The sequence below is a fragment of the Phocoena phocoena genome, chromosome 11 (assembly GCF_963924675.1).
Source record: "Phocoena phocoena chromosome 11, mPhoPho1.1, whole genome shotgun sequence".
Taxonomy (NCBI): domain Eukaryota; kingdom Metazoa; phylum Chordata; class Mammalia; order Artiodactyla; family Phocoenidae; genus Phocoena; species Phocoena phocoena.
Window position 1 is genome coordinate 62,904,722 of NC_089229.1, and position 21,203 is coordinate 62,925,924.

Consider the following 21,203-nt stretch of genomic DNA (forward strand, 5'->3'; position numbering starts at 1 on the left):
TTCTTTTCTTTTAAGTTTATTTTTAATTTTATTATTATTTGTTTTAATATTTGGCTGCATTGGGTCTTCGTTGCTGCGTGCGGGCTTTTTCTGGTTGTGGCTAGCGGGGGCTACTCTTTGCGGTGCGCAGGCTTCTCGTTGTGGTGGCTTCTCTTGTTGCGGAGCATGGGCTCTAGGAGCGCTGGCTTCAGTAGTTATAGCACGCAGGCTCAGTAGTTGCGGTGCGTGGGCTTAGTTGCTCCACTGCGTGTGGGATCTTCCAGGACCAGGGATTGAACCCGTGTCCCCTGCATTGGCAGGTGGATTCTTAACCACTGCGCCACCAGGAAAGTCCCCCATGATGTCTTATAATTAGCTTTATTCACTCAAAAGTATCTTATGAGCATCTTTGCATGTCAGTAAATATACTTCGATCACATGATATGTCTCTGAGAAAAGTAGTGTCCAGTTACCAAGGCAAAATGCCACTTTGATTCTCAAGGCTCCTGTTTAGGCAGGGCAGAGCAGGTGAAGTTGGAGACCCAGATGACTCATCCATTGTGTCTCAGGAGGGTACACAGAGCCAAGAGTGCTTCTGGCAGTTAAGGTAGCACCAGCTTTTAAATTTTCTCTTTTCCAACAAGAAAACTTTTCTTGCTGCTTAAATTTCTGGTCCATACATGCTTCCCCCAATGAAGCATCTTGTCAGGCTAAGATTTAAACACAAATATCAAGCAGTTGTTCTTCTGTAACTTTCTTTTTTCCATGCCTTGGTCCTACTTGATGAAGTGGCTCTCAGAGTGTATTCAGAAGAGTAATAGGGTGAGAGACTTAATTCCCAATATAGCTGCTAATCCTGTTTAATACCCCAGAGTCTTTCAGTCCTAGGTGGTTTGTCCTTTCTTAGTTGAAAGACCGGTGAGCCACAGGCTGCAGGAATGGAGGGCAAGAAGGTACTGGAGTTTGTGATTTGTAGGGAAGGTGCTGCTGCTTTATTTATTTAGGAGTGCTTTCAGAGTCCGGGACATTGAATTTTACTTCACCCAGCATGTCTCCTCTATTATTGCGGAACAACGTTGACACCTTCCAGGTTGTTTTCAATCTGTCTTATATGTACAAATTAATTCCAGTTTGACCCACGCGAAAGAGAACTGTCTTAGATGTGTAAATGTGTGTCCTTCCATCAAGAGAGGGGGTGGTAGTGTTTCATATGAAGCCTGGGTATTTTTCAACCAAAGGATCTGGAAAATAGTGAATTTTCTGAAAACTGAGGATTTATACATGGACAAACATGTAGAGAAGTACAGGGGGGAAAAAGGATTAGGTTCTTATGTAAAAAATAAAATTTGACTGTTCATGTAAATTATGTCGGATATGATGATATATACATGTAAAAGTCTGGTGGCTGCTTTAAATTTCCACAAAGAGTTTCAATTCTTGATGCTACTGTCCACAATTATTGGTATTGTGTAGTTTAAGCTATACTGCATCTTTGTCTCATTTAGAAGAAAAAAACCCAGCCAGGATGTGATTTTGTGGCACGTAATGATGAACTTTTTTGTTTTTTTTTAAACATCTTTATTGGGGTATAATTGCTTTACAATGGTGTGCTAGTTTCTGCTTTATAACAAAGTGAATCAGTTATACATATACATATGTTCCCATATTCAATGATGAACTTTTATTAGTGCATATTTACAGGGTTTAAAGTAACTGGTATTTTGCTTTTTCTTTCTGTTTTCCCCATTAATCTCTGGATAAAAATCCCTTGTCTCCAATGTAACTATCATTAGATCTGAGCTCTCCTTTCTTCTCATTTTGTCCTTATAAGGCTATCCTGTTTTATCACTTCCTGCTTTAGCTCCTGACTTTTTCTCTCTTCCCCTCTCCCTCTCTTGCGGTGGATGCTTTCTCCATGTGGCAGGGCTGTAACTGTTCACAGCTGTCTGAAACGACAGTGGACCGGGAGCAGCTTGGAGTTTTAACTTTCATTTTACAAAGAACAGCATGTTTGAATGTTTCAGCAGGCAAGTTATAACTGGCATTCACTTTTTGTTCTTCTAGAACACTGAAAATCTCCCCCAGCACTTTAGAAGGGGGAACCTGACCGTGTTAAAGAAGAAGTGGGAGAACCCAGTGCTGGGAGCAGACTCTCTCCCAGACTCCGTGCGAAACAGCAGCACCGAGGTCAGGCATAGAGACGACCCTCCTCCCGCTGAAGTGGCAAACAGCTCTGCCTCTGGGGTCGAGGCTGACCAAGAGGAACGAGTCCACCCCAGACCTAGAATCAAATCGCCTCCTGAAGCTCTTATTCAGTATCCGTACCCCCGCATCGAGGACAGTGAGCATCTTAAAGACCACTCAGCAGGAAGTAAAAAAATGGAAAATTGTCTGGGAGAATCCAGGCATGAAGTAGGAAAACCCGAAATAAGTGAAAATGCAGAAGCTGCAAACAAAATAGAGAAATACAATGTTCCGCTGAACAGGCTTAAGATGATGTTTGAGAAAGGTGAACCAACTCAAACCAAGGTAAGGACTGGGTGGGTTTAAAGCTTGAAAAAGCCAATTCAAGTAGCTAAACAAAGCTGTTTCTCTAGTCTAGACGGTTTGTATAATGGTGAGTATGTGGTCAGTATGTCTTTTGATTCAAGTTAGATGAGTAGTTAATAAAAAGTCTCGAATTATTTACAGAGATGCTAAGATTTGTGAGTGTGACCCAATTTCACGTGAAATCAAGTGCACACTGGGATTCAGGTCAATATCGAGAAATGAAGAGTTTGATGCTGATTGGGTTATGTGTTTTTGTATGCTTGCCCTTTTAATTTGTCTTCCTGTGCCTTTTGTCATTTGTAGCTTTAGGGGGGTGGAATTACTGCTGAATCTCTCTCTGCCTGGACACAGCTGCAGGCTGAGTGTTAAGGCCAGAGTTTAACATTAAGACTGAGGCTTAGTTGTCTCCTTGCTAGCTGAATCCTTTCTCTTCTCAACTTCCTCATCTGTGCCTTCCAACAAATGTTTTCTATCAGCTAAAATCCTATCCCAGGAAAAATCAATGAAGATAGCCAGACTAGCCGTAGCCTTCAGGAGTTTTGACTTGCAAATACAGAGGGTTGCATTTTCCCTACAACTGCTAATGAAACTCGATCCTTCATGTGGAGTGCAGACCAGGTCCCCAGAGGGAATTACTTAACTAGAAAATGAGTTACATATGCTGGTGACTTATAACACAATCCAGGGGCCGCAGAGCTGGTAAATTTTTCCAGTTTTCTCATACTTTCCTGCATATCTGGCTTTGTACATGGGGTCGGTTTGTTACAACAGTCATTATAATGAAATAAACAGATCTGATGGGGAGCAAAGCCCTCATTTACTCTAGATTCCGTTTAGATGGGAAAGCAGATTTTTTTTCAGCTAAGTATTGGCCCAAATTTCTACATTTGTGAAGTAATGGTATGAAGCATTTCTTCTGAGGTAAAAATTAGATAACTTATCCTAGAATCCTCAGTTATGTTTGGTGTGATGTAGCCATCTCTTCTTGTATCTTGCGGTGCCTGTTACTTTTCTACCTGGAAAAGTTCTTTAGTGTTCAGCGATCATCTGTTTGCGGATGTATCAATAGAAAGAATTTTTAAAGATTTGCAAAGCTAGAACCCTTTTCTCTGCATGAGTTTTTACTCTGTTTTAACACTGAAGCCAGTTGGCAAGAGATGTAACCACAAAGCATTTTATGACTTTTCTTAAACTCTCATCCCTCTCAATTTTGAGTCCTCTAGGCCTGCCAACTCCCTCTTTCCCTTTATGGTCTTAATAAAAATTAAAAAAAAAAAACTTTAAAAAATTTAAATGGGAAGAAGAATTTTAAATGGAGGGAAAAAATGTCAGAAATCCTAAATAGAGAGGAAGGGTCTTTGTTGTGAGTCAAAGCACCATTGTAAGTCTCCTCCTCTCAGACCCTGTTAGGGGCAGGATGGCTGATGTCATGGCAGCACACACAATGTAGATTCAGTGCAAAAGGCTGGTACATGTCAAAACTGGCCCAAGGTAGGAAATGATTGGGACTGCAGCAAACAAAATGCTGATTATGTGTAAGGATCTGGTGAGAGACTTTTTTCTCGTAAATGTCTAGTGAAAGATGGGCCAGAACAAGCCTGTCTCTTTGTGGCTGGTCAAAGCAGAGAAAAAAATTCTTATATAAAGAAAGATCCTACCAGATCAGACTGGCACTCAGCCTGATTGCTAACGGTCTAAGAAGATGGAGGGGTTCTAAGATTGACCTGGGCTTTTTTTTGGGGTGGAGGTACTTTTTAAACTTTCTGATTAAATAGTCATTTGTCGTTTAATGGACTGCTTAGGGAATGTAAAACACAACTGCCCTTGGTTTTATAGCTGCATCATTACCCATGTTGGAAACAGTCTAGATTACTTTAAAAATGTTTGTCTAGTATTTCAGTAAAACTGTTTAAAAAAAAACTTTTGTCTACCTTAGTTTATTGAATAACTAATCAGTTTGAAACGGTTATGGTTATTGTTATCATAATTTCAGCTTTAATATGGATAAGGCTTTAATCAGGAAGTTACATAATTGGATCTTTGGAAGGAAGCTCTGAGAAATATGGTGGAGACACTAGCAGTCCTTTTCGGAGCAAGAGTACACAAGTAAGAATGATTACCTCAGAGCTAAAAATTTAGTACTTCTGTGAGACAAATGCATATATTAGGTACAAATCATGTGAATCTTTGTCTCCATAATAGAATTTTAAAGAACTGGACTAAATCTCAACTAACTAGCTGAGCAGGGTCAGGGAGCACATAGATAATGGAAATGCATGATCTAAATCTTTTATCTCCTAAATCTTTTTATCAGAGTTATTTACAGGAGGCCAAGTTAGTTGGCTTGAGTTCTACTTTTCTTAGTCTCTCTTGCTCCCTTTTGTCTGAGATGGTTTCTGTTCTTGTCCACTTTTCTTCCTGATCTCTTCTCTGCAGTCCTGTTTTTTTCTCCCTCCCTGTGTAGTCTCATCTCTTTCCAGGACTCCAAGAGACGGATCCCAAAACTAGATTCTAATCTTGAATTCTTAACCCAAGCTTCAGCCCCAATTTTGTGGTTGCCTGCCAGATCACACATCTCTTTGTGAATATCCCTTAAGCACTCAAATTCAAGAAGGCTAAAAAAGAATCCATTATCTTTCCAACCAAAACCTGCGCTACGCCTGGTGTCCCTTAGTGCATCACCATTCACCACATCTCCTGGTCTGTAAAGCTTGGGATCAGTTCTTCTCTGTGCCTGCCTCTTCTCAGTCAGTCACTTACTAAGCCATCTACATAAGTCTACACATCTCTCAAGTATGGGCCATTCTCTCCAAGAGGTCCCACATCTACTTCTATGCTTTAGCCTTAGTGCATCTTGCCTTGTGGTATTGCTGCAACCTTTCCTATTAGCCTCTCATTTTTTTCTTCCCTTCCATCCTCCACACTGTTGCTATTTATTTTTCTAAGCATAGTTGTAAATTATGTTATTCCCTTGATCAGAAACTTTGGATGTCTCAGAATTAATCCATATTTAATATTTGGGTCTTCTACAGTCTGAGCTCAACCTACCTTTCCAGTCTCATAGCCAATCTTATACTCAAACCCTGGATTACTCCTCATTTTAAATCAGTCATATCTTTCCCCTAATTTCTACCTCTTGAAATCTTACTCCTCAAGGTCTAGGAAGACTGTGAGACCTACCTCAGTTTTTTCCCAGATGAAATTACCTTCACCCTCCTGACTCTCCTGTAGATTTTTCTTTTTACTTCTCTTTGGCCACTTATATCATGCTTTCTTTAATAGTCATGTATGAATTTGTACACTCCCCAGTCTATAATTCTTTCAAAGTAATGATGCTTTTATCTCCCAGTGGTCAGCACAATGACTTGGCTCATCGTGTTTATTTAGTAAAAAGGAGAAAAGAAGCTTAGAACTCAAATAACTTATAAATAATGAGAACTGATTACAGGCTGTTCCTCACTTATCCTCTACCTTTGGTGAATAGATAGGTTATTCTGGTCAGATGTTTTAGTTGAACATGATACTTCTAATTCCTATGAGCAAATGAGCAGTGGATGGATGAATGTAACCTATAAGTTATGAGGAAAAAGAAGCCCCCCTCCCACCCCCCAGTGACATACATTGAATGTGGCTTAGCATCCCTAGCTCCATGTGTATGTTGATCTGGGTTTTAGGTAGCCAGAGTAACTATTCCGGGCATCCTTTTATGAGAAAGCTGATCAAGCAGTTATAACCAATATTCAGTTACCATCATGTTGACATTTGAATCCGTAATCTTCAAAGGCCTTGATGCAGTTATTCAAATCACCAAACAATGTAGGGACAGGCTCCTTAAGTCTCAATTCTTTCTGTTTGGTTCCTAACTTATCTGGTTCACACAAATCCTTGGAAAGGAGAATACAGACCAGATATTTGGAAGGTGTATTTCTACCTTCATCACCTATTTAAAGTATTGTCTTTTGCTTGGGTCAGGATTAAACCTATATATATATATATATATATATATATATATATATATATATATACACCACATCTTTTTTATCCATTCATCTGTTGATGAACTCTTAAGTTCTCAGTGTTATTTTGACCTCTCTGTAGCGGTACATTTCTTGTAAAGACCTCCTACTCGTATAAATTAAGTTTTATTTACCTTAGTTAGTAACTCTGAGTAAACCTTTGGTCTTTTGTGGTAAGACAATAATGGATCCAGGTATAAAGATGCCAGTCAGGGAGTCATGATCTTTCTGTTTGTCGCCCTAAATGGCTGTCTTTGATATGTCAGTTAGAGACCAGTCATCTCTTTTCTGCTTTATTTTCATGCCAGTTAACTACTTACCGGTTTCTATCCGGTTCCATTAAAATAAAATATGTTGAAAAGTAATATCAGGAGACTGGAATATTCTCTAAGCATTGGTTGGCTACATTAGAGTTTGTAGGGGCCAGAAAGACATCATTTGCCCCACAAAATCACCTTTTCTTTCTGCTACTGGACTCACTCCTGCATTAAACAACGTAGGTGTGTATCCAGATGAATTTATCAGTCATTTCCTTTAGCCTTCTAATTCATTAAGGAGTTACAATGAGTGAGAAATCCCTATCAAGATCGTTGACATAAATCCTAGAACTATAAGTGATTGTAAAAGGTTATTTAATTCAGCTCATTGTTCGCAGGATATTAAAATCCCTATTTTACAGATGGAAACAGCTGACGTCAGAGAAATTAACTGATACGCCCGATGTCATGTGGCTAATTAATATCAGAACAAGAACTGAAATTGTGTAGTACCCCTTCTACCATAAACACTACCTTCATGGATATTATAATAGCTATTTATTAGATAAAAACATCTGGCCTTACGTATTTTTGAAATCTAAGGAAACCAGGAAAGAATTAAAGCATATTAACAGCTGTCTTCTCAAAGACTTTAGCTTTCTATCTGTCCTCTTCCTACGTTTTATAGTCTTTTTACTGAGTTAAAAACATCAGGGCAATGAAGAGAATACACTGGAATGCAAGAGATTTGTACTGAAACTCTTGAGTTAGAAGCTTGTGAGTTTGAGAGGTTTGTTTTTCTTATATAAATTAGTCATCTGAACAATCACGCGCACACACACACACACACACACACACACACACACACCACAGTAAACCAGAAAAGGCCAAGTAAGCCTGGAAAAAAGAGTAACCTTTATCAGTTGTGCACAATGGTATCCTTATCGTTGCTTAACTAGATTTTACATGGTTTTAGGTACTGTGTGCTCACTGTTTTGTGTGCTTTATCTTTGGTTTGGTCTTTTTTACATAGACCTTCCTTTGTATCTTCCTAGTTCATGTAGTTATCCTTTTATGGCAATATGTTACTTCATTATACTTTTTTTCTTTTGCGGTACACGGGCCTCTCACTGCTGTGGCCTCTCCAGCCGCGGCGCACAGGCTCCGGACGCGCAGGCTCAGCGGCCATGGCTCACGAGCCCAGCCGCTCCGCAGCATGTGGGATCTTCCTGGACTGGGGCACGAACCCACGTCCCCTGCATCGGCAGGCTGACCCTCAACCACCGCGCCACCAGGGAAGCCCCATTATACTTTTTAATCATTCCCCAGTAATTAGATTCTCTTCCAGACTAATAAAAAAGCTCTAAGCATCTTGGCAGAAATATTTTATTTTTAGTTATGGGGAGGGGCTATATTACTGAATGATGTTACTGTGGTTAAAAGACATAATTCTGTAACACTGCTAGCACAATCTAAGGGCATATTTAATTCCCCAGCAGTTCCTCATCAGCATTTGGTTTTATCATTCTTATCTATTTATATTAATTTAAAAATATGAAGTATTACCTCTCCTTCCTTTCTTTTCTTCCTAATTGTAAGAGTAATACATAATTTTTATAGAACACTTAGAAATACAAAATATGGGAGTTCCCTGGTGGTCTAGTGGTTAGGATTCGGGGGGTTTTCTCTGCCACGCGCGGGTTCAGTCTGGTTGGGGAGCTGAGATCCCGCAAGCCACGCAGTGCAACCAAAAAAAAAAAAATACATATATATATATTTATTTATTTATACATATATGTATGCATATATATATATATATATATATATATATATATATATATATATACACACACATATATATGGAGAGAGAGAGAGAGAGAAATCCCCCTGCCTGGAGATAAGTGCTCCTTCTGTGTGTATTTTGTACTTAAATGAGCTGTATTTTTTCTGCGAGGGTCCCTGGAGAAGGAAATGTTTCTCTCTCAGTATTTTGAGAAATTAAGGCCAGATTTTATCTATACCATATGATCTCCATGCATAGTTCAGCAAAGTCCCATTTTTCCCTAAAAGTCATTCTTCCTCCACGCTTGACTTTGGAGGGATGAGAGAGTCTGAAGGAAGGTCAAAGTTGAATGGTTGAAGGAAATGGCTCTCAGTAGATTAAAGTGTTGAGAATCAACTTTTAAAGAGAATTTTTCCTGAAAATAGGCGTACACAGGACAGGAAATCCTGCTTTTTACTTGACATTTGGGACCTAAATTACTTTATTTCTTAAAGAAAACTTTGCAGAGAAAAGAAATTCTACAGACTACTGGCTAAAAGCCCTAGACTATTATTTTCTTACTGGTAAATGTTGATGCATTTGGTTTATGGATTCAATGAAAATATTTAAGGGGTGGTTACACTAATGAGAGTTGCTGCAGTCAGCTGACAGGAAGGAGGACTTGTGGGGTGGGGTGAGGCCAAGCCTTAGGAAATTCCAGAAAGTCTTAAAGTGTCTTATCTTTTCTCTCTTAACAGATTATGATGATTAAGGCTGCCTCAGGCATCTGAATAAAAAAGATTGAAATGCAATAAAAATGTGTTACAGAAGAGTATTTCAGTATCAGAATTCCTGGTGTTTGGGTTTTTTTTTTCTTTTCTTTTCTTTTTGTGCTCCTTTACTTTCCTTGAGAAATATTGGAGGAAACCCCACCTTTTTCCTGAACCTCAGATTACCACTTGTAAAATGAGGATCAAAAATGAATAGTAAAAAAAAAAAAAAAAAAATGAATAGTAAATGAATTTGAGATCTTGGGGTTTTGTTTTTTTTTTGAAGTATAGTTGCTTTACAGTATTGTGTTCATTTCAGGTATACAGGGATCTTGTCATTCTTTATATCTGAGTAGTTTGGAGGTGGAAAGGTATTAAAAGAAATGCATAGTGCTTCACCCGGGAGCTCATTAAAAGCCATCTAATCTCCGAGCTGTATTCCTCCTCAGAACCAGTGTCAGTATAGCTTTGATTTCCAGAGACATTTTTCTGTTTTTCTCTAAGACCAAATGACTTTGCAGATTCACTTTTTTAACAGTTGAAAGAAAATAATTCAGAGTACTGAACCCTCATGAATTCTTTGGGCGGGGTGGGGGGGGAAATGTCTATTTAACCCAAAGATTTAAATAAAAAGCTAGTGAAGATGGGAAATTTTATGCATCTAAAACCAAAGAACCTTTGCAGGGCATGTGTTCTGGTTCTAAATGGTCTTGCTCCCAATAACACCAGTGTAGGAACTTCAAGCACAAACGGAAAACTAAACTCCTAGCAGGTTGCAACACGTAACACATACTCTTGGAATTATGCTTGAACTTTACCTTTGACAGAATGTAAATATTTGAAATATTGCTCCAGTGTTAAGACTGCAGAACCCATTCCCTTTCGGTTTAAAAAAAAAAAAAAAAAAGTGTATTTCCAGGCTTTCTCCCTTTTTGAGCCCCTGAAAATTTTAGTTTTTATAATGATCTTCAGCAGCGTTTGGAACAAATCTTTGGAATTTCCTTTATCTATCTGCAAATGAGAAATGTTTTAAAGACAGAAAAATGTGGATGGAGGGTATTCTGCCAAACGTATCTTTTCACTTTGGCTGATAATCTTCATTTCCAAATGGTAGGCTGTTCCCAGAGCAAAAATGTGTTGCATCATAGGAGTCATGTGGATGTGACTGATGTTGGTGCAGCTGACCTGAGTATGATGTGGCAAGGTTAGAGTTGCTACAGCTTCTTTTAGTTTTTTCTTTCTTTTTTTGTAAATAGATTCAACCAATAATGTAAATAGCAAAGATGACTGGAGATGCAGTACATTAAATATATATCGAATTTGCTAGAAACTGTATTCTTTTTGGTAGGGTACGAGCAAACCAGATCCTTGGCTCTGATTTCTGAAGTGGCATATTTTCTATCTCCAAGGAGAGAGAGAGAGAGGGCTGGGAGGTGGGGGCGTGGGGAGGACTTGAAAAAGGGATAGTTCACTGTCTTAAACTTTATTGTTGGTTGATTAGTCCATTGAACTTAAAGGTTTAATAATTATTTATTAATGTTGAATTCAAAAGGGAGCTAAATCTTTTTTACTCTTTTCTCCTGTCATGCTGGATTTCACACATCTTTTCCACGTTAAGTTATCTGGAAATAAACTGAGATTTCAATGATAGGATCTGCTTGAAGGCTCTCATTGCAAGCTGAATAAACATGACATACTGTCTGTGTTTTATGTCTGGGAACATCCTCTGATACTTACTAAGTGGCTTTCTTCAGTTACTTTTCTAGTGGTAAAATTAGAATTTGGAACTTTCATTAGAGATCTACCCTAAATTTGAGAGATACAAATGTAGTAATTTACGGGAATCATTTTTTTTTTTTTTTTTTTTTTTAATATTTTTATTTATTTATTTATGGCTGTGTTGGGTCTTCGTTTCTGTGTGAGGGCTTTCTCTAGTTGTGGCAAGCGGGGGCCACTCTTCATCGTGGTGCGCTGGCCTCTCACTGTCGCGGCCTCTCTTGCTGCGGAGCACAGGCTCCAGACGCGCAGGCTCAGTAATTGTGGCTCACAGGTCCAGTTGCTCTGCGGCACGTGGGATCTTCCCAGACCAGGGCTCGAACCCGTGTCCCCTGCACTGGCAGGCAGATTCTCAACCACTGCGCCACCAGGGAAGCCCGGGAATCATTTTTTTATTAAATAAATCTGTACCTTCCACTTTTCTATTTAAAAAATAAAAAATAGGACTTCCCTGATAGCGCAGTGGTTAGGAATCCACCTGCCAATGCAGAAGACACTGGTTCGAGCCCTGGTCCAGGAAGATCCCACGTGCCGCGGAACAACTAAGTTCGTGCGCCACAACTACTGAGCCTGAGCTCTAGAGCCCGTGAGCCATAACTACTGAGCCCACGTGCCACAACTACTGAAGCCCGCGTACGTAGAGCCTGTGCTCAGCAACAAGAGAAGCCACTGCAATGAGAAGCCCGCGCACCACAGCCAAGAGTACCCGCCTCTACCGCAACTAGAGAAAGCCCACACGCAGCAACAAAGACCCAACACAGCCAATAATTAATTAATTAATTAAAAAAATAAAAGCATGGTCTCTGCCCTCAGTAAACTAAGATTCCAGTCCAGTAGAGGGATGTGCAACAATTTGTTAAGCATTGTAATAGAAGTGTGACCAGGTCCTTGAGAACAGAGAAAGGGCTACTTAGATTTATAGAAGAGAGGTAGGGCAGATGCAGAGGGACTGTTGCTTAGCTTACACGGAGTCTTGAAGGAACAGGCACTGTTAGACAATAGAAGGATAAAAGAGTAACCCAGGTAGAGGGAACTCATTTACAATATCATGGACCTCCCAGAGGTTTGCTTTTCCTGGAGGGTAAGCGGTGAGGAAGAGAATACCCAGAGAGGGTAGGAAGGGACCAGATCTAGAACTGGTCTTTTGTGACATACTAAGCACTTTAGATTTAATTCAAGGAGTGATTAGGAATCCTTAAAGAATTTTGAACAAGAGAGTAACATAAGTTTTTTTAAATTTCATTTATTTATTTATTTTTGGCTGCATTGGGTCTTTGTTGCTACGAGCGGGCTTTCTCTAGTTGCGTCGAGTAGGGGCTACTCTTCATTGCAGTGCACGGGTTTCTCATTGCGGTGGCTTCTCTTCTTGCAGAGCACGGGCTCTAAGCACGTGGGCTTCAGTAGTCGTGGCACGTGGGCTCCAAAGCACAGGCTCAGCAGTTGTGGTGCATGGGCCTAGTTGTTCCATGGCATGTGGGATCTTCCCAGACCAGGGCTTGAACCCATGTCCCCTGCAATGGCAGGCGGATTCTTAACCACTGTGCACCTGGGAAGTCAAGTAACATAAATTTATATTTGGGGATAATTTTTTTGTTTTACTTGGGATAATGGCAGCATCATAGAGCCTTGATTGGAAGGCGGAAGAACCAATTAGAAAGGTAATGCAAGGACTTCCCTGGTGGTGCAATGGTTGAGAATCCACCTGCCAACATAGGGGACACGGGTTCGATCCCTGGTCCAGGAAGATCCCACATGCCGCGGAGCAGCTAAGCCCGTGTCACAACTACTGAGCCTGCGCTCTAGAGCCCATGAGCCACAACTACTGAAGCCCGCACACCTAGAGCCTGTGCTTCGCAGCGAGAAGCCACCACAGTGAGAAGCCCGTGCACCGCAATGAAGAGTAGCCCTGCTCACCACAAGTAGAGAAAGCCCGTGTGCAGCAACAAAGACCCAATACAGCCAAAAAGTAAATAAATAAATGTTCCTTTAAAAAAAAAAAAGAAAAGAAAGGTAATGCAGTAGTCCAGGGAAAAGATGATGAAGACATGAACCAGGCAGCAACAGCAGGGATAAAATGGGATGGAGAAGGCCAACAGAAGATACTGCCATCAGGACTTGGCAGTTTGGAGAGACATCATTTTCATCTGGGACATGAGGATTCTGCTCCAATGACTGTTAAATTCTGAGGCTTTCTGGTTAAGGTGGTTAGGCAGTGATATTTCACAGAAAGCATTACCTATATAGAGTTACTTATTTTCCCCTGGGCACCTGTGAATATGTAGTGCTTGATATTTATAATACTAAAAACACACTCTGTTGTATATAAAAACTAATATAAACGGGCTTCCCTGGTGGTGCAGTGGTTGGGCGTCCGCCTGCCGATGCAGGGGACACGGGTTCGTGCCCCAGTCCGGGAGGATCCCGCGTGCCGCGGAGTGGCTGGGCCCGTGGCCCATGGCCGCTGGGCCTGCGCGTCCAGAGCCTGTGTTCCGCAGCGGCAGAGGCCACAGCGGTGAGAGGCTCGCGTACGGCAAAAAAAAAAAAAAACTAATATAAAATCTAATCTCTACTGGATATTATTTATAAAGGAGATTTGCAGGCCTCCTTTTTGAACATTGCATCAAGATTTCCCATCCTCACTGCAAAGCTTATTGCTGGGTTTTGTTTTCCAAACAGATTCTTCGGGCCCAAAGCCGAAGCGCAGGTGGAAGAAAGATCTCTGAAAACAGCTATTCTCTGGATGACTTGGAAATAGGCCCAGGTAAGCAGAGAGTTCCATGTGTGGGAAATTTTCTAGGAAGTACTCATTAGTAACAATACCTTTTGACCTCGAAGCTGATGCTTTTAAAGGAAGAGTGGTACAAATGAAAAGAAAGGCTGCTAGATACAAGCCATTCCCAAATCTCATTGTTTTTTCCAAATAGCTTCTCTGTATTTTTAATCCAACTTTATCAACAGTAACCTGTGTTAACCAAACGGTAACTTTGCAGGATTATAAGGGAAGTACTGTTACCGACAGTTTTGGCTCCATGGTCATCTGGGGCTTGAGGGCTCCCATGGATGGACATTATCCCTTGTCAAGATTGGTTATCCTGTATTACTGTTGCTAACATAACACCTTGAGAGCAGAATTATTATGTTTTAAAGGGGGCATATACAAGCACTTCACAAAAGAAAATAAAATCAATTAATATAGGAAAACCATCAGCCTCCTAGGAATCAAAGAAATGCAAATTAAAATGGCATTGCCATCTAATTTTTTCACATGTTAAATGAACAAAAATTTTAAAATATATAACACTCAATGATGGTAAGGGTTCTCCTTTTAATGTTGGGAAAGTAAGTGAATGTTACCTTGTAAGTGACAGTTATAATCCTGATTTCCTTCTTTGTATTCTTTTTTTTAATTAATTAATTAATTAATTATATTTATTTTCTGGCTGCGTTGGGTCTTCGTCCCTGCATGGGCTTTCTCTAGTTGGGGCAAGCAGGGGCTACTCTTCGTTGCAGTGTGCGGGCTTCTCATTGCATTGGCTTCTCTTGTTGCAGAGCACAGGCTCTAGGAGCATGGGCTTCAGTAGTTGTGGCACGTGGGCTCAGTAGTTGTGGCTCACGGGCTCTAGAGCGCAGCCTCAGTAGTTGTGGCGCACAGGCTTAGTTTCTTCGCGGCATGTGGGATCTTCCCAGACCAGGGCTTGAACCTGTGTCCCCTGCATTGGCAGGCTGATTCTTAACCACTGCACCACCAGGGAAGTCTCCCTTCTTTGTATTCTTAATAGAAGAGGTTGATTATATTAGATTACAATAGCCCAAAATTTAGAATCTTGAAATCATTCAAATCGCATTTTATCTTCTAATAAAGCACATTGTTTGCAATGCTTGCAGGTCAGTTGTCACCTTCATCATTCAACTCAGAGAAAAGCGAGAGTAGGCGAAATCTGGAGTTCCCACGCCTGTCAGAAACCTCCATAAAGGATCGAATGGCCAAGTACCAGGCAGCTGTGTCCAAACAAAGCAGTTCCACCAACTATACAGTATGTGTTCAGCATCATTCATTCGTTCACTCATCCAGCAAATGGTCACTGAGCACGGGAACTAAAAGTGTCTCCCAGACTCTGACCTGTGAGCCTTGGCTCCTTACTGGTCCCCAGCCATTCTCTCTTCACATAAATCCTACCCTAGCTTCATTCGTAATCCTCACCATGTTCTAATCCTGACTTTGCTTTCCTAGGCCTCATTCCCACCCCACTCATTTTTTTGTGTGATGTTACCATCCAGTAATGTCATTGAGAATTTTCCTGTTGCTTTTACTTAATCTTGTTGTTGTTAAAGAAGTATTGATAGTATTTTATTAGTTTTAACATATACACTTATTTTTGTTTTTGAGAGAAGAAAGGGAGAATACTGGAGAGAAATATTGAATATGTTCAACATTAATGTGGGATGGGGTGTTTTTTGCAATTTTTATTGATATATAATTCACCTGACATAAAAATCACCATTTTTAAATATGCAATTCAGTGATTTTTAATATATTCACAAGGTTGTGCAATCATCACCACTGTCTAATTCCAGAAATTTTCCATCACCCCAAAAAGAAACCCATACCTGTGCAGTGATTCCCAATTCCCCACTTCCCTCATCCCCTGGCAACCCCTAATATACTTTCTGTCTTTATGGATTTTCCTGTTCTGGACATTTCATGTGAATGAAATCATACAAATTAGGGTCTACTTAATCTTTACTTCTTATGATGTAATAATTTTCTAAACAAATAGAATAGTGGATAGGAAAAAGGGGGAGAAATGAGAGGAAGATGACATACTCAGTAAGCACAAAAATGTATTCTAAGTAGAATGGAGGGTCTTTCCACTTTATACTTTCCTAGGCTTAACTGGCAGGAGGACACAACTGAACTGTTTATTTTTTTTATTTTTATTTTTTGTGGTACACGGGCCTCTCCCGTTGCGGAGCACAGGCTCCGGACGCGCAGGCTCAGCGGCCATGGCTCACGGGCCCAGCCGCTCCACGGCATGTGGGATCCTCCCGGACCAGGGCATGAACCCGCGTTCTCTGCATCGGCAGGTGGACTCTCAACCACTGTGCCACCAGGGAAGCCCTGAACTGTTTATTTGAAGTTGCCTTTTAAATGCCATCTATTCATAAGTACACACACATATATACACATGTACACATACATATATATCTTTCAAACAGTTGTTCCTTCTAACATTTCAAATGACAAATTATTAATCTCTTGATTGTTATTTTTTAATAAAATTGGAAGAACAGTATTCACTTTTATTTGGCAGGCTGAACTAGTGCCTGTTAGAAATCACAGTGTGTATTCCAGGAGCTGAGCCTTCTTTCCCCCATCTTATGAAGTATGCATTTTCCAATAGTATTTATTGGTGGACTAAGTCTCTAGGCAGTGAGTAATCTCATCTTGATTTTTCAGTATCGATTTAAGAAGAGATATTGTGTGTAAATCAGTAGCGAAGTGGAACATCACAGGCTTGTTATTCACTGGGAGTGTGAAAAATCAGCAAATTTAGACTTCTCTTAAAGGGCAGGTCAGGAGATACAGCAAACAGATGATCTGTGGAGCTTAATTCCCTCTGTTACAGGATTTTGCTGCTTCTCAGTGCCCTCCTGCTATAAACATTCTTACCAGGTGACTCCCTACGTGGAAAAACCTGTTCAGTGACTTTGTTTTTTTAACTCCTAAATAAGAGTTTCTGCATTGCGGTTCGCCTGCTCTGTAAATTTTAAGAGTTGAGAAGTCTTAAGGAATTCTTATAAAAAGCACGTTTTATCTCATCCCCAAAGAATTTCTCAGGCCTCTTACAGAGCATGGTTGTAGCAAGGCGCACTCTCTCTGGCAATGATTCCGGAGGCTGGGCTTTGAGATGGGGTCACAAATGAGTTTTGGGCTCTTGTACTGTTGGTTTCTGTAGTGCTGGCTGCCAGCTCCTCCTCATAGACGCACCTTCAGAGCTGTAGGCCTCAACCTGGAATCCCACACCTGAGTCAGTCGCACTCACACTCCCTTCATTGGCCTTGTGGCCATAAATCGCTCTTTTTCTCCCCATGCCTAAAGAGTCACAGAGAACAGAAGGGTACTAGATAACTAGCAGACTAAAGGTAGGAAATGTCCGTATTCATCTACCTCTGTACTGATTGTGGATCTAGTAATAAAGTCAATTTTAATATTTTACCCCAAGTGTTCTTTGCAAGGAAAACAGATATGTTTACACTTACTCCTTCTGATTCCTTATGCCTGTTTTTTTATGTTGAAGCTCTATTATGAGAAGTAAAATAAGGTATGTCTTTAGTATACTGAATGAATTTTATGCTAAAAACATGTCTTTGAAAGTCTCACAAAGAAAGACTGTTTTATGGTATCATTAAGTATAATTTCAATTTTTATATGTATACATCATTGCTGTCTCTCTTTCCAGGCCGGGCATTTATATATATATGGTCAGTATATTTTCTTAATTATTGGCACTTGGCATCTCCTTTCCCCTGCTCCAGAATGGTCTTTTCTGGTAAAACTCACCAGCTTTGCATTCCCACAAGCTCTGCTGCTAGAAGAGTGAATCACGAGAACATTGTATGCGGGGGGTGGTCTGTGTGTGTGTCTGTATTCTAATGAGCATCCAGTTTTAGACTAGTTGTATAAATATTTAACTCTGAGGTATGTGTCCACAAAGCTGCTTTTGTCATTTCACAAGTCAATGGGTTTTGCTTGTGAGAGTTAGGGGGTTGATTTGACTTAAAGCCTCTTAAAATAATTTCTTTTTTAACATTCCAAGTTTATTTAATAGATGTGCTATGAAGAGAATCGTGAGACTTTTTTTTTTAATTCACAGACTATTTTTATTTTGTAGAATGAGTTGAGAGCTAGTGGTGGTGAAATCAAAACTCATAAATTGGAGCAAAAGGAGAATGTGCCCCCGGGTCCTGAGGTCTGCATCGCCCATCAGGATGGAGAAAAGGTGGGTTGGAAAGTCTGATGTCCATTTGCCAGGGAAGCATGTGTTCTAAATTAGATGCTTAAAATTAGAAACGCTTCTAACTCTAGGCTGTAGAGTGTCTGGGAATTTGGTAACAGCTGCCAGGACAGATTGTCTTTTTTGGAGGTCACATAATTTTGGTTGGGGAGCTCTGCAACTTATAGCTGACCAAATAATGAACCTTCACTGGAAAATTCTTTTGCTCAGCAGATGCTCAGAGGACATAGAGCTTAAGTAATTTTTAAAAACCTGGTTTGAATAGAGATATCATCTTCAAAGTTATTTGTATATTATTAATTTAACACATTTTATGTAAGAAAATGTCATTCTTTCACTTCAAAGTATTTTGAAAGCTAGGCACTATGCTAAGCACAGGCAATGCTGAGCTTAGCAACTAAATGTGAACAAACCATTCCACGTGGTCTTCACCTGCAAGAAAGCTAACAGAGTAGGAGGGAGATGTGTGTAGGTTGGCTATTGTAAAACAGTATAACAAGTGCCGTGAAAGGGCTATGAGGGGCCATGGAAGCTTGGACTAAGGACCCTTAACCTGACTTCCTCAAGAAGGTGATATCTGGGACATCCCTGGTGGCACAGTGGTTAAGAATCCACCTGCCAATGCGGGGCACGTGGGTTCGAGCCCTGGTCCAGGAAGATCCCACATGCTGGGGAGAAGCTAAGCCCGTGCATCACAACTACTGAGCCTGTGCTCTAAAGCTCGCGAGCCACAACTACTGAGCCCCTGCACACCACAACTATTGAAACCTGCGTGCCTAGAGCCTGTGCTCTGCAACAAGAGAAGCCACCGCTGTGAGAAGCCCCCGCACCACAACGAAGAGTAACCCCTGCACACTGCAACTAGAGAAAGCCCGCATGCAACAACAAAGACCCAATGCAGCCAAAAATAAATAAATAAATGTAAAAAAAGAAGGTGATATCTGAGCCAAGTCTTGAGGGATGTGTGGAAATAGGCCAAGTGAATAAGGGGACGGTTGAGTAAAGAAAGAGAAGAGTATTCCAGGGAGAAACAACAGAGGTTTGGAAACCAGAGAACCCAACCAAGATGACTTGTCTGGAGCATGAAGTACCTGTAGGCAATGGCAAGAGACAGGTGGAGGGAGAGGGCCAGGGTGGGTCTTGAAAAACCCTTAAGAGTATGATTGTAGTCCTGCATCGGAGGAAAGCCATGGGAAGGTTTTAAGCAAATCAGGTTTTATACACTTATGGTTAGATGGATGGCTTAGTTGGATTAAGTAACAATATATATGTCAGGTGAATTTTCTCTGCCAATCCATTACCCAGTCTCGTTGGTCTTTCTGTCAATATGATAATCAAATGTTAAGTTAGATGAGGAGAAAGCTTTCAAGTCTATTACAGTGACTAATAGGAGTATAGTCATTGTTTCTGTTACACATATTAACACCCTTGAGGCCATTCTACAAAAGGTGAGGAGATAATTAAAATGGGTTAAGAGCAATAGCTCTCAAATTTATTTGATTATAACAGACTTTAAAATAGATATATTGACAGCATACCAACAGGAACTCATGAGATATACTACACACTTGGACCAAAGGAGGCACACAGAAAAATAGTCTCAGATTAATGGCTACAATATTTGACTCAAAGAATAGAACAGGAAAAAATTTAGGAACATTAAATGGCTTTATTTTACAAAACTATATCACAAATGTATTTTGAGATAATAAGACAAACTACGTGGCAGTAATGTGTTTCATAATCATAAAAGAATCAAATTACATACGTCCTTGAAACAGTGGGCTCAGGCATTATTTCCATGTCACATGTCATGTATCAAGTGAGTTCTCTCATTAGACTGCCTGGTTTTCCCATTTTTTAAGTGGGAGATTATGTCTTATGTATAAGTGATATGTTTGGAATTTTTCTTATATACTGTAAAAAAGACATTTAAGAGAAAAAAATATTCCCAGCATTGAAATCTTCCCATCTGTCCTTGGAGCATAATTTGAGGAATGATCATCTGGAAAATCATGCTTGGATGTTCCCTATATCTAATTTCATGTTTCCTTCTTTTTTTTTTTTTTTTTTCTTAGAATAATTTATTGAAAACTGACACATTATACTAAAATGCCCTTTAAAATGTAACTTCAGTTTGTACTCCTAGCAGCACTGTGTATTCCCTTCCAGACACTGAAAATTAACCAAAAATATACATACACAACACACATGCACAAATGTTGCTACATCGTTGAAATCTGCCTTTCTGTAAAATCACTACTTTAATTTGTATATATTTGCATACTAGTGATATAAACTGTTTTCTTGTTAGGTGTCTATCATGAAAAATTTATTATATGAAATACATATGCATTAGAAATCTTCACCATTATCTACTCTGTGGTTCCCAGATATTCACTCTCAATACACTGGCTTTGAGTTTTAGGTAATTTTTTTCTAAACATAATTTTTCTACTTTATATAAAGAGATGTATAGATCTTTCACCCCTTTGGCTTGACCTTTTGAATGTCCTCTGGAAGTCACATTGATATTAAATAAGTAACTAATAAGTTCACTTATGTTTTCTGCTAATTTTATTGATTATGATTCTTGCAAGGCAAAAGTTGTGATTAAATATAAAGAGTTAGAAATGCCATTCTCTCAGAGTACCTATAGGTAAACAGTGATAACCAGTGGCATTAACATAATTCCCTCTATGGTATAGATTCAGATATTTACAGAAATGCCAAATATTTGTCAGGAAGGGGAGCACAGAGCAACTGAAGAAGTCAGATTTCAGGGAAGGTCAGTATAACCCTAATGATAAATGCCATTAAAAAATAAATGAGCCTATTACTGTTATTTAGACATAGCAGAAGAATTTAGGATCCAAAGGGACTGGTGGTTCTAAATTACAGTATGGGTGATCATGTTTCCTTCTTGATTGTCTTCGTATTGATTTGAACCTGGAACTCTGAGCTGAATTGGAGGATCAGAACATTTTAATTATAGCCTAAAAGGGTATCATTGCAGCTGAATCACAAATTGGGAAGTGGGTGGGGAAGAGAGGAGATAAAGATAGTACATAGTCTTC

The 21,203-nt window shown here is 39.9% G+C and overlaps 1 protein-coding gene across 8 annotated transcripts in view; it reads left to right on the forward strand.

Moving 5' to 3' along the window:
• The window catches only part of LIMA1 (LIM domain and actin binding 1), an 84,253-nt gene that overhangs the window by 48,267 nt on the left and 14,783 nt on the right, over nucleotides 1-21,203 (forward strand). For 5 of the 8 annotated variants that reach the window (XM_065886653.1, XM_065886661.1, XM_065886654.1 and 2 more), the window contains 4 exons: nucleotides 2,044-2,508; nucleotides 13,787-13,871; nucleotides 14,996-15,144; nucleotides 18,004-18,111. In XM_065886653.1, coding sequence (XP_065742725.1) covers nucleotides 2,044-2,508; nucleotides 13,787-13,871; nucleotides 14,996-15,144; nucleotides 18,004-18,111 — 807 coding nt within the window. Of the gene's footprint in view, nucleotides 1-1,894; nucleotides 2,003-2,043; nucleotides 2,509-13,786; nucleotides 13,872-14,995; nucleotides 15,145-18,003; nucleotides 18,112-21,203 lie in introns of those variants that run through there. The other 3 variants (XM_065886658.1, XM_065886660.1, XM_065886657.1) reach the window with 3 other exon arrangements.